Source organism: Leucopleurus acutus, assembly GCF_964270905.1.
Source record: "Leucopleurus acutus genome assembly, chromosome: X".
Classification (NCBI taxonomy): Eukaryota; Metazoa; Chordata; class Mammalia; order Artiodactyla; family Delphinidae; genus Leucopleurus; species Leucopleurus acutus.
Genome location: NC_139148.1, coordinates 119,766,054 through 119,780,520, shown reverse-complemented (window position 1 = coordinate 119,780,520; position 14,467 = coordinate 119,766,054). Strand labels below are relative to the sequence as shown.

The following is a 14,467-nucleotide window of genomic DNA, read 5'->3' as shown; positions in this document are numbered from 1 at the left end:
TGCTTAGGTTCCCATAGGACTTGATGTTTGCCTTTGTCAGTTGCTCAACTGGTACATTCATTCATCTAACAAATACTTCTTGAGTGCCTACTGTGTGCCAGGCTAAGTGCTGGGGATATAACAGTGATCAAAACTCTTTACCACATGGAGCTTGTGGGTACAGTGAGTGATAGGGGGAGAGACAGACAGCAATCAGACAAACACATTATGTTGGGTACTGATATATGCTCTGAAGGAGAACAAAAAGCATAATAAATGGATAGAATGTGACTGGGGAAGAGAGCTGCTGTTTTAGACAAACTGACCTGGAAAGTTCTCTCTGATGAAGTGACATTTGGGCAGAGATCTAGAGGAGATGAGGGAAAGAGCTAGGCAGACATCTTAGAAAAAGTGTACCACGTAAAAGGAAGGTCTCTCTAAGGTAGTGATGTATTGTACATATCTTTAGTTTTCCCTTTGGCCTTGTGCTGAATGTAGAGACCTTTATTGCAAATATTTGTGGAATACATACAGGTAGTCAGCCTTTTTCACTTCAGGTCTACTTCAGGTGTTCTCTGCAACCCTGGTACTTGGAGAGTGAGCTATGGAGAATGTAGAAATGGGACCAGGATGCAGATTATTTAAGCAAAAAGCAACTCTTTGTTTACCAAAGCCTAGGTTAGTAGTGGACTTTCTTCTGCATGAAAAGATACCCTTATAACAGGTATAACAAGAAACAGTATTATCAACTAAACCTGTTTTGTTTTGTTGTTATAAATTTATTTTATTTATTTTATTTTTGGCTGCAGTGGGTCTTCATTGCTATGTGCGGGCTTTCTCTAGTTGCCACAAGCGGGGGCTACTCTATTGCAGTGCGCGGGCTTCTCATTGCAGTGGCTTCTCTTGTTGTGGAGCACAGGCTCTAGGCGTGTGGGCTTCGGTAGTTGTGGCTTGCAGGCTCAGTAGTTGTGGCTTGCAGGCTCTAGAGCACACGCTCAGTAGTTGTGGCGCACGGGCTTAGTTGCTCCACAGCACGTGGGATCTTCCCGGACCAGGGCTCGAACCTGTGTCCCCTGCATTGGCAGACGGATTCTTAACCACTGGGCCACCAGGGAAGTCCAGTTTGTGTCACATTTAAATGCATTTTATTAATCAAAAAACATTTTATATATGGGAAAAATACATGTGAATATGGGATATTATTTATTCAGGTCACAGATGATGGTTGCATGACAACATCTAGCACTGTGTAGAAAATACTGAACTCAATAAGTACTAGCATCAAAACAAGATTCATTATAAAAACCTTAATATTTTTTTCAATAAAGGAATATTTACAGTATCAGATCAGTCCTTTACAACTATGTTTTAGCTTCCAGTCTCTAGTCATTCATTCATCCAGTATTTATTGAATGCTTTCTGCATGCCAAGTTCTGTTCTAGGAGTTCCAGATTGTCAAAGCTAGTAAAACACTTGTAGTTGATCACATTAGGTTCATTACTCAATGCAACAAGAAAGAGTGTACACCATGAGGAACAGTAGGGCCTCTTAGGAAGCGAGTGTTAGAAAAGTCTTGTAAGATTTGGGCTTGAGTTAGGTGATTTGTGGAAGGGTTTAAGGAGTAGGGCCTTGCTGGGTGCTGTTAGCAGATGGGGGTAATTTTATGACTAAGCATGTTAGTAAATCTTATCCAGGAAGCCAACATGTCATTGGTCAAGAGGCAATAGTCACCCAAATCAGCCAGAATGTAGATGTTGGTCATTATTGTGATTTGGACAATATTTATATTCTGTCTGTGTTCAAACGTGATTACAGAGTGTTTTTGTCTCGATATATCGAGGTCACACAGTGGCCTTGTTTGATGTTGCTCTTCTGCGAAATTGTTCATGTTGTACAGAGCGCCGGTGCGTAGCTGTGAGTGCTGGGCCAGCTCTTGAATGTCAGGGGCTGCTTTGCTTTTTCTCAAGCTACAGCTATCAATAAATAAATAAAAATCCCTGCCCACATAGAGCTTAAATTCTAGTGTGAAGAGAGAGACAGTAAACATAATAAATTTATCATGTAAGTTAAAAGGTGATTAGTACTTTGGGGGGAATGTGTTCAAGAGAGGGGAAGTGGCAAGGTAAATCAAGGTTGGTCTCACTGAGAAGGTAACAGACAGGTAAGAAGCTGGATCGAGGAGTAGGACTTTATATCCCCACCATTGTAGGAGCTTCTTTACTTTCAGAGATAAAGGAATCCACTGGAGAGTTTGAACAAAACAATGATTTGATTTGACTTATTTTCCAGTAGAGCTACTTGGGCCATTGTGTTGAGAATAGACTGCAGGTCAAGGGGAGAAGAAGCCGGGAGACCAATTAAAGGCTTGCAGAGTGGTCACAGTGGAGGGGCTAAGAAGTGATGTGGTTCTGAATGTATCTGAAAGTGGAGCTAGTAGACGGTGCTTAATAGATTGGATGTGGCTTGTGAAAAAGAGAAGAGTGAAGGATGAATCCAAGATTTCGGTTCTGGTTGATCAAAACGATTTTGTTGCCCTTTCTTGAGATGAGGAAGACTTCAGGAGGAGCAGGTTTGAGGTGAGGGCAGGTCAGGAATTCAGTCTTGGATGTAAGTTTGAAATATGCTAGACACCCAAGAGGAGATATCAAGTGGGCAGTTGGATATATGGGACAGGTTTAGGCTAGATATGGGAATTTTCAGTGAATGGGTTATATTACAACCACGAGACTAAATGAGATCACCTAGAGAGCGAGCATAAATAAAGTTCCAAACACCGAGTGCTGGAACACTCCAACACAGAGGGCTCAGGGAGAAGATGAGCCTGAGAAGGAATGGCTAGTGAGGTAGGAAGAGAATCACTCATTTCAAAAGATTTCTTGAGTACCTAAGGGGTACCAGGCACCAGGGTAGATACTGGGGTTGCAAACATTGTGGGGCCACTCACTGAGGTAGGGGACATGGGAGGAAGCAGATTTAAAGGGAAGGTTAATGAGTTTGGTTTTAGACATTTTGAATTGCAGGTTGTCCTGTGGGACAACCAGCAGGAAGTTGGAAATTTTGGTCTGGAGCCTAGGGAATTCAGGACCAGAAAGAGTCATGACCATGTGAATATATTTAGCTTTTATTTTTTTGAATATTTATTTAATCCTTAGTAAATGGCCACATTCAATATCATAAATATACTCTGGAGAAGGTGATAGTGATATTTAAAACCATGTAAAGTATTAACCCAAAAAACTGTGACACAGGCTGGCCACTGCTTATATTTAGTTTCCCTAAGGGGTTCCTGTCTTATACTTAACTGGTCTTCATTCGCTGAAAATCTTTTGAAAAGTTCTTAGTTAATATCCATTAGAAATAGAGCTTATCAGCCACATAGCACAGGGAGATCAGCTTGCTGCTTTGCAACTACCTAGAGGGGTAGATATGGGGATATATGTATATGTATAGCTGATTCACTTTGTTATAAAGCAGAAACTAACACACCATTGTAAAGCAATTATACTCCAATAAAGATGTTAAAAAAAAGAGTTTCTCCTTTACACATACTTATATATAAATTTACTTGGACTAATTAATAAAAAGAAAAGCATATATATTTAAAAAAAGAAATAGAGCTTATAGCTTGTAAACATTCTGAATAAGATCGTATTTGAAAAGGGAGGGTATTTTAATATGCCTTACAGTATGTTAGTTTCTTTTCTATAGTGGTCAGTTAGAGTGACCTTATTTACAAAACCTCCTTTGCTGTCACAAAAGGTGTGAAAGGAAACTGTCTTGTTTTAGCTTGTGAGTTTTTCTAAACACTTAAATATCCTCTTGCAGATGATTGTTACATTACCTTTCTCTTCTGTGGTTTGTCATTACAGCCACTGTATGATGCCGCTTACCTTACAATGTACAATATCTGCTTCACATCCTTGCCCATCCTGGCCTACAGTCTACTGGAACAGCACATCAACATTGACACTCTGACCTCAGATCCCCGATTATATATGTAAGTTGAACATATGTAAGTTAACCCCCCGCCCCAGACTTTCAAAATTGTGGATTTCATTTTATCTACAGGTAGGAAGGACACAGAACTGCCCTCCTGGTTTGATTACATGGTTCCGTTCTGCATTTTTAGCTACTTAAACCAAACCATCCAGCTGGAAAATGATGTATTTCCTAGGTATTGATATATGTCCTGTAGTTGAATGGGTATGAATTATTTAGTTCAAAATCAGTAATTCCTAAAACTTTGCCCACATTGTCATAGAGTTCTAGAGTCTTGGATGGAGACACAATAGTTTAACTACCTGCCACCCCCCACCTCCTCCAAGAAGGGCCACACAAAGATCTCTTGTAGTTTAGAATATTGATCCCTCTCTGTAATGGACTGAACTGATGATGTTATGTTAGGCTTTCTCTTGTAAACTGCCCCTGAAATATAGCCTCCGGAGTGCTTTGTTAGCTGCATTCTAAAATGGCATTGTTGAAGAAAACAATTAAGTCATCAAGCCATTGTATTCATTTTGTGTTAGTTGGAAATAGATGCTTTTCTCTATGGGTGGGGGACTTGGCACTAGCCCCAGTTGCTTAACCTTTGATTAAATTGGATTTTTATAAGTGAAGCTTACAGCTAAAGATAAAGATATTAATTTACAGCAGATTGTAAGCGTTGCTAAATAGTGGGTAGCAAGTGCAATAGAGAGACTTGGGTGTGATTCATTGGTGCGAAGTGAAGGTGCACAAATTTAAAGGATGACTTTAACCAGTATGACTCGTGAAACTCACATCTAGGAATTGTTAGACTTAACCAGGTTTATAAAATTAGTTGTCATTTTAAAGGTATTTATTATAAAAAGTTTAAAACATGCAAAGAGTGTAGCAAAAATACTATTTATATAGTGAACTTCCCTGTCCTTACCACTCAGCTTCAACAATTATCAATTCAGGGCCAATCCTGCTTCATTAATAACCTTGTCTTATCTATCAAGGACTTATTTTGAAGCAAATATCAAACTATATAAAATAGTTATTTCAGCATGTATCTTTTACATGTACTGTTATAACAGTACACTATCATACCTAAAAATTTAACAAGTCATATCATCAAATATCCAGTCAGTGCTCAAATTTTTCCAGTTGACTCAATTTCTTTTTATGGCATGCTTGTTTGAAACAGTATATAAGGCCCATATACTTCAGTTGGTTAATATGCTTCTTGAGACTCTCTTAATCTGTAGGTTAACTTGGCAAGTTATTTGTTAACGAAACCAGATAATTTATCTTGTAGCATTTCCCCCAATCTAGAGTTTGCTGATTGCCTCCTCATGGCGGTAACATATTCTGCTTTTCCCTGTATTTCTTGCAAAGTGTATTGTTAGATCTAAAGGAGAATCGTAGAAATCTTGGTAGAAATCTTCCAGAGCATCAGCTCTCACACCTTCTTTTTTTTAAAAGAATGAAGACCCAGGGCCCAGAAATGACTTGCCTAAGGACACAGCGTGTAACAAGAGGCCAGAGCAAGATCAGATTTCTATCCTCCTGATGACCGGCCCTGTGCTCTTTTCCACAGGCTGGTGGTTTTCAAAGATTGAGTAGCAGTGTTCTGTTTTCAGACAACAACTAAAGCGAAGACCAGTAGTGCAGTTACTCTGGTTGAAGAGGGCTTTGGGTGGCGGTGAGCAGAATGCCTCCCGTTCAGTCCCACCAAGAGCTCTAGCTAATCGCCTGCACTCTGATCCCAGCTCTGCCACTGACTCTGTGGCCTTGCTCAGGTTACTTGACTGAGATGGGCCTCAGTTTCCTCTTCAGTAACAATAGATCCAATCACAATGTTTTGGGGGAGGATTAAATGAGTGACTACATGTAAAAACTTACAGTGGTGCCTGGCACATAGTAAGTTTTCAATAGATGGTAGCTATTAATCTTATTATTCTAATACCCTTCTCCACATAACTTCAGGGCTATGCTGAGCAATTTCTTTTTGTTTGTTTGGTTTTGGGTTTTTTTGGCTGGTTTTTGTGTGTGTGTGTGTGGTACGCAGGCCTCTCACTGTTGTGGCCTCTCCTGTTGTGGAGCACAGGCTCCGGACGCGCAGGCTCAGCAGCCATGGCTCACGGGCCCAGCCGCTCCGCGGCATGTGGGATCTTCCCGGACCGGGGCACAAACCCGTGTCACCTGCATCGGCAGGTGGACTCTCCACCACTGCGCCACCAGGGAAGCCCCGAGCACTTTCATACATTAAGAATGTTGAAAACTTGAAGCAAGCCGTTGAGTACAAATTATTAAGGGTTTCCATGAAGTTTTAGTTACCGCATGCAGGTGTAGGTCATGAATTTTTAAGCAATGTTGCATAGAGGGCATACTTGCCACATACGATGGAGAAATGAAAGCCATAGCATACCTATCACCCAGCCCAAAATGCAGCTTCCTGCCTGCCCGCTCTGATGAGACTGTGCTCTCAGCCTGTCACTGTATTGGAGATTGCTCTGTTACTCTGAGCATTCCTTTGTAAATGTGAAGCTCTAGTCTTCATATGTGTCTCTCTCTGCATTTGTACCACTTAATGTTACTTGTGACCTTGTGTAGCATATTAATATCACCTTCGGGGACTTAGTGACACAGGCGTTTACCAAAAGTTTTGATGTGAAATGTGACATAATTGGATCTTTTCATATTTTTTGAGAGAAATTTGAAAAGTAAACTGTAGTTCTTTTCTAGAGGGTAGAGGCATAGTCTGTTTCTTATACAACTTTAAAAGGCAAAAGAAAGGTCCTGGTACACCTACTGTCTCCCATTGTATGGAGGTGCTCAGGCCTGTGCTGCTGGTCAACCGCTCCCCCCCCCCAATCTTCACTCCCTCGTGTTGCCCCTCACGTTGGCTATCATATTCTGAGTTAACAACAGGTTCATCATTCACCTGAGCGCAGCTAGAAAACCTCAACTATAACCCAACACACCATGACTCCCCTTCCTTTCTTCCCATGGCATGTAATGTAAATCCAGTGACTGGCTGGAAAGACAGGAACCACTTCCTGCCTCAGCCCAAGTCAGTGACTCTCAAAAGCCTCATTGGCTGGCAGTTGCTGGGCCCTCCTTGCAAGGATCTTTAAGGGAGGTGCCTTCCCTGTGGCTCCCAGTTGCCTTGGGAACACGACTTACTGGCTGTGGGGAGAGCTTGTTTCTGGGAAGCAGCTATACCTCTTTCCCCCTGCAATTTTCCCAAGGCAAACAGCAGCGTATTGCTTTATGCATCCCCCTACATTGCTGATTTCTGTGTGCACCTGGAAATCCTAGTAGGCAAAAGTTGCATAATTGCTATTTTTTCAGGAAACCCTACAGCACTCCATACCAACTGAACAAGGATCAGTTGTATTTACATCACAAAGGTCTTTCTTATTCATTACAGCCCAGTGACATTCTTGGTAGTATTGGCAACAGGTGTGCTATTTCAGTGATTACATACCTTTTGATAAATGTTAAGAGGAATTTGAAATAGAAGCTAAAAGAATTCCATGCACAGACCCATCTTCTTTTTGCCCCATTAGAGTTGTTAGCCTTCTTCAACATTCTGACTTGTACCCAGAAGACTGCTATTTTTGACAGATGTTAAACTTTTGATCTGGCCACCTGCCATTTATCAAAGCATGGCTGTACAGCTTCAAACATGTTATTTGACTCAATTTTTAAAATATAAAGGCTACCCCAAGACCTAAGAAAGGTTAAATTCCCAGGCAGAAATCTTGATTAAACAAAATATTTTAACAATCATAGTTGCAAAGCCATGGTAGCTTGGTTGAGAGCATGTGATTTAAAGTCACATCAGTCTAGGATTGTATACTAGCTCTGTCCCTTACTAACTGAGTGAACTCTGGCATACTGCTGTACTAGTGGTTCCCAAACTTTACTGCACATTACAATTACCTGGGGAGTTTTAAAATTATCCTGGTTGCCCAGGTTACACCTCATGCCAGTTAAATCAGAATGAGGGTGGGAGCCAGACATCAATGTTTTTAAAGATCCCCTGGTGATTCTAATGTGCATCAAAGTTTGGAAACCATTATGATACACCTTTGTGAGGCTCATTATTTGTAAATGGTAGTGATAAGAATACCTATCTCATGTGGGTTTTGTGTATACAAAAATGGACAATGTAAAACTCTTAACCCACTTTTATAAGCGTATAATAAGTACTCAGTAAATGAGATCTAATTATTATTGATGATATTATTATTGTCAGTGGCCAGAATTTTAACTTAGAAGCACTTTGACAGTTTACTGCAACACCTCAGACAGGAGGTGATTGCACAAAGACAAACCTGCAGCTCGGTCTGGGCTTTTATCAAAAGCTTACCAGTCCCTCAGGGATAGCTCCCTTCATTCTAATAGGGTCAAACCCCATGCGCACCTTTGGCGTTTCACTGTATCTTTAAATTAACAGCCTACAGAGATTCATTAACTTGTGTTTCTTCCCATTTCTCAATAGGAAAATTTCTGGAAATGCCATGCTACAGTTGGGCCCCTTCTTATATTGGACATTTCTGGCTGCATTTGAAGGAACAGTGTTCTTCTTTGGGACTTATTTTCTTTTTCAGACTTCATCCTTAGAAGAAAATGCAAAGGTAAAAAAGAAAAACATCATTACATCTTTTAGTATTACAAGCATGGCTTAATTTTTTTCCATAGGCACTGGATCTATCATACACATACTCTAGCTGTAATCATTTTGCAAATTATTTTTCTAAAGGTATGGTATTTAGTTCTCACAGTGTCCTTAGAACAATAGAAGTGTTGAAGTGAGAAATCACTTCCTGCATGCACGGCTAACTAGACAGCTTATGTGCAAACCTCTGGAAGCTTAACTTGGCTGTAATTTTACTAGATGAACAGAGTTCTTGGGATTTCAGACTTTAGACCCATACACTTTGATGTGAGCAAGGCTTTTCCTGTTTTAAAAGAAGTGTCCCTACTCAGTTCTTACTCATAGTGGCCTTCCATGCTTAGAGTGGAAGGGGGTAGCTGCCGTATGTTTGCAGTATTTGCCCAATAATTAGGGAATTCCCTTCTCTTCCTCCTTCCTTTCCACATGGGAGCATAGTGTTTTCCAGAAAGGCTACACAGATCCTGCCAGTATCTTCCCAGCCAGCGACTACATAGGTCAGCACCTGCATTGGGGTGATTTTGCCCTGGCTGTGCTCTTTGCCAATGGGGTGCCAATGGGGTGAGGTCTTCCGGCAGCCACACAGTGGAAAATCAAACCCACCACCTTGCTTGCTGCTTTCACTATGTTCTTTGCTATTTCTGGGCTTCCTCTTTTATGGTCATTCATTGGTTATAATCATATGAAGCAAAGCAAAGGTTCAAAAAGACTTTATGAGTACACTGACTATGTCTAGAGCCGAGACAGTCAACATCTGTTACAGAAGTGATAGGCTCAGTGAATTTGAATGATACTTTGAAATTAGGTACTACAATTAGAACCTCTCTAATTTGGACTAACAGAAATCAGTTTAGTATGAATCCATTAAAATTATTAATCACTGAGTAACTGCTGAGGAAATACAGATCTAGTACTTTAGAGTAGACACGTGTAGCATTTGCCAGGGAGACGGCCCTACTAAATCTCTCTGTGCACCCTCGGGCCAGTCCCTTCAGTTTTCCAAGTCACCTTTACCCAACAGTAAGAAGAAGAAATTCGATTTTATGATTTCTCAGGTCCCTTCAGCTTTATGACTGATTCTGTAACTCCAACTTTTTATTTTGTATTTATTTGCCACATAAATTGTATAGAGCTGACTGTACCCTCCTGCGATTCTATTGACATGGTTCATTTGCTCAGCAAAGTCTACTGGTGGTGCATGGGGAGCCTCAACCCACCCTGTGTCCAAGTCATCACTCATTTTGAGTTCATGAAGTCCAAATGAATTAGATTTTATTGTATATTGTTTGCTAAAATTACAATAAGTATAAGGACTACTATCAGCAATTAAATATAACACCATGTACGATTTGATCAAATCCTTTTTTTGCTATTAACCTTAATTTTTGTTTTTATTTTTTTAAAACCTTTTACATTTCATTTTCTGTTTTAATGTTATGCATTCAGATCTTGACAGCGTTTGGTAAGCATATGTGCCATTCATTGCCATCGTTTGGGTTTATATACATGGTATCTGCTTTTCTTTGATGTGCACATTCTGACAACTCTAATATCTACAGCCACAAAATTAGACTCTATTTTATTTGTTTTTTATTGAGATATAATTGACATATAACATTATATTAGTTTCAGGTATATAACATAAGGATTCGATATTTCTATGTACTGAATGGTCACCAAAGTAAGTCTAGTTACCCTCTGTCATCATATACTCTATTTTTAAAATGTGAGTTCATTTGTCTGCAAATTAGTCTTTATTTATACATAGAGATCTTTAGATCTATATTATAGGAAAAGCCTATATCAAACTCTTTAGATACAGGAGCCATCCAAATGAGTTGTTTTTATGAACGTTACTGTTAGTGGAATAGGGTTTTTCCTGCCTGTATCACACCAGTGTGTTCCCTGTTTTATGCTTCATGGAATCACGAAATAAACCCTACCAACCACACATGTGGTATACCTCTCCAAGAAAATTTAGGCTCACAGTAAAAGCCAGCATTTTGGCCTGATCTTTTGAGCAGATATTTCCCTAAACAATTTATACAAAAATCTTTGGCAATTACACTCAAGATTAAACTTGGCTGTTTATTTTTTTAAGCAAGCTTGTATATTCATGGTACACGTAATTGTTGAATGTTTTTCAGGTATATGGAAACTGGACTTTTGGAACCATTGTTTTTACAGTCTTAGTATTCACCGTAACTCTGAAGGTTAGATTTTTATTTATTCAAATATATTTAACACCATTTTTATAATACTTTCTGGTCTTATATCTTTTTTGTCTTCTAATCTTTATTTTTACTGCGAGTTGTTATTCAAGTCTGAATGCTTACTAAAGTTATGTGTGATATTAGAGATTTGGACATTTATATACTATTTGTGATCCATTTTTTCCAGTATATTGCCTATCCTCTTTTTTTTAATACACCATACTTATATTGGAAATCTGTTCCTTCTTTCCTGCTATTTTTGAGATGGTAAGTGGTATATAAATGGGCTGTGTGTATGTGTGTGTTTCCATGTTAAGTACTTGAATATTTTTTAAGTTATATATCTGTTTAAGAATGCCAGTCCTTAAAGGAATTTGGGTACTTAAGACAGTTGAATATAGATGTCCATGAGCAAGATATGTGTGTGAAAGAGCTTGGTAGTGATGACGTTTTGTATAATGTATTCATCACTGAAATTTACCCGTATTTGTGATGAAATGCATAAGAATATACAGCAGGTAACATACAACAAAGGCAGTTTTGGCAAAATCATTGGCATTAACCTGCAGCCATGTAATAATGCTGCGTGCTGAATACTACCCTTGAGGTTCATGAGTTGGGACTCCCTTATAGTTGAAGGTATAATTAAAATTATTTTGATCATTCCAGTAATAAACACCTCACATGGGGTTCAGGAATGAGTACCTTTAAATGAATTCCAGTATGCCCAGTGGCCAGAATTAGAATTCAGAAGTATAAATGACAAAGGACCTCTAATCATTTCCCCTCTGAATTTTTATACCTGCTTCATTTCTCGTACCGAATACAACTAACATGTTTGCATTATTCATCTACTATTTCAGTAATATTTTAGGACTGCAAAAGAAAATGTTACAATTCATCTCAGTTTAGCCACTTACTATCTGGATGTCCTTGGGCAAGTGACCTCATTTCTCAGTACTTACATTTCCTCTTCTATAAAATGGAGATAAAAGTACCACCCACCTCCCTTAGGATTTTTTTTGTGAGAAGTCAATTAGTGAATACATATAAAGCAGTTAGAATGGGGTCTGGCACATAGAATGTGCTCAGTACAATAGATGCTAGTTGTTATTTACTATTATGTCTCATAGGATCATAATTTGAAAGGGAATCCTCCCCACCCTTTTTTACCCCTGGCCTTGCACATGGCCCCAGGGCTTCCAAGCACCCTTCATAGCTAAAGTTGGCCTTGCTGCAGCAACTTCCACCTGTCCCTCAAAATCCATCCACTCCCTCTTCTCTGCATGGGTATTACTGTGGCATGTTCCCTAGCAGCCAGAGGCTGGAAATTCAAGACAATGTTATCAGTATCCTGTTTATAAGTGAGCAACTGTTAACAGATTGCTGAGGAGCAGGGTGTCACAGCAAGTAACAAAACAAACACCACCTCCTCTTCAGAAATTAAATGCCCTGGATATTAGGCCATGTGGCCCAGAAATTTTAAGCAAGCAGAGTGGACCATACTTTTATTTTTAGATTGCATTTGAAAATCCCAGGTGCCACAATCTGAAGAAACAAGCAGCCCTGGAAGAAACATGAGAGGATTAAAATCTAAGGCAACTGAAAATGTTATTAATTTAATGGAGTAGATACGGACTTTGCAATTGAAAAATTGCACACTACATAGACCCACAGTCCATGGCTCCATGATGCCTGACGTGTAGAGCTAGTTGCCTTTGCATTTAGTAACCCTCATCTGTTGTGTTTGAGCTCTCACGACTCCTTTGTGTAGTTTGTCTTCTCTTCCTAGCTACTCTCTCCCTCTCCTCCTGCTTTTCAGTATGCCTGCCTCCACCAGCCAGGCCTTCTCCTTTTGCCGTCAGCTCCCTGACCGCCACCACTTAAAGACGCGGGGCTCCAGTCTCTGGGATGTTACCGTTACCTCATTCCTTGCCCTTCCTTCAGTAGTGAGGCATCTGCAGCTGTACTTGCTTGACCACACCTCCATGCCTGTACTCCTAGAGTCTAAATGCCTGAGGGCAGAGCTCTTTGAAAAGTCTGGGTTCTGTTCTTCTAGTGCCATTCTCTTCTGGTTGCCTGGCCCAAGCTAGATCCTCCCACAGGTATCATATTGTGTATAAGTTGTCAAATACCATCAGATACGGCCTGGTACAGTTTGTACTCATCATGAAATCTCTTGTGTTGTATCCTTTCAGCTCGCCTTGGATACTCGTTTCTGGACATGGATAAACCACTTTGTGATTTGGGGTTCTTTAGCGTTTTATGTATTTTTCTCATTCTTCTGGGGAGGAATTATATGGTAAGCTACTGTACGTGTGTAATACGTAAATAACAAAATACATATATAGGTACATTGTATATGCAAACATTAATTATACTTTTAAAGTTTTGATTATATAAAATGGCAAGTCTTCAATATTAATGGACTGGAAGTTACTTCTAGCCAGTAATGCTGCTATTTCAGGTAAGATTTCAAATGCAAGTATATAGACTGCACCAGTTACTCAAAAGACCTCCCTTCTGGTAGCCCCTGTCCAAATCTTCCGACCTGAAGGTGTGTAAACATCTCTCTGTGAAACGAAACTAATTTCTAGCATGACCTCCCATGTGATTTCCAGTAGAAATACTCATCCTATGAAGTTTCTACACAATATAGTGGCCAATAGATACAGTATTATCCATTTGGACCCTATTCTCTCTTTATGGTATATTACTCTCCTTCTTGTCACTACAGATGTGCTCAAGAGATAGAATATATATCACTTAATACTCAGAGGGTTATATTTGAAATCACCGTCCCATTGTTTTGGGGGAGGTAAAGGTAGACTCTCTAGCCTGGATTTAAAGTTCATTCTGTTCATCTTGGTTCAGTAGATGTTTATTCAGAATCTGTTTTGTGTGAGGCACTCTATGGGATACAGAAATGAATAGACTGTACCCCTGCCTCAAGGAGACTAGAGTCCAGTGAGGGGCACATAAGCTGTGATTGGGAGAGTTATAAGGAATGAAAATAAGTTAGATTTTCATCTCCTTTCCTTACTCCCAGAGGCCTATATTTTGTTTTTTAATATCACAGTTTTCATTAATTGGTGACTTCCCCTGACAAGGATGCCAGCAGCAGAGACCAGGACTAGAGTAAGCCATAGGGTAAGATTCTAGGAGTACATATTTTCACTGGTTTGAGCAAAATCATACGTACAAAACAGTCCATATTATCACAGAGATGTGGGGACCATGTTTATGTCCCTTGAGACTTAATTAGAAGAAACTCTTACTGTTTTGGAAAGCTTTTTAAAATAAAAGCCTCAAGAAATAAAAATACGGACAACCTAATCACTTATGGAAGTAGCAGCTTCAGAAAGTATAATTACAGCATTTATTTGACACCTATATAAATAATTAGTGAAGCTGAAGGAAGTCTGTTTTCTTTAATAATATACAAATGAATCAAAGTTGATTAACCAAATGTAATACACAATTGTAAGGTCATAATTCTGTCTAGGAACCTGTGTAATCAGTATCTGAACTAATTATGCAAAATTTCCACAAGAATGAAATGTTTCTAGCAAACTAGTTTCTCACTCTTTCCAGACTATTCCTTATTAATTAACATAAATCCTTT

At 39.4% G+C, this 14,467-nt stretch overlaps 1 protein-coding gene across 2 annotated transcripts in view; it reads left to right on the top strand.

Annotated features, from left to right (window-relative positions):
- Positions 1 to 14,467, top strand: part of ATP11C (ATPase phospholipid transporting 11C (ATP11C blood group)) — a 168,309-nt gene that overhangs the window by 139,930 nt on the left and 13,912 nt on the right. For both annotated transcript variants that reach the window (XM_082865068.1, XM_082865067.1), the window contains exons 24-27: positions 3,849 to 3,976; positions 8,456 to 8,591; positions 10,777 to 10,842; positions 13,041 to 13,144. In XM_082865068.1, coding sequence (XP_082721194.1) covers positions 3,849 to 3,976; positions 8,456 to 8,591; positions 10,777 to 10,842; positions 13,041 to 13,144 — 434 coding nt within the window. The remainder of the gene's footprint in view (positions 1 to 3,848; positions 3,977 to 8,455; positions 8,592 to 10,776; positions 10,843 to 13,040; positions 13,145 to 14,467) is intronic.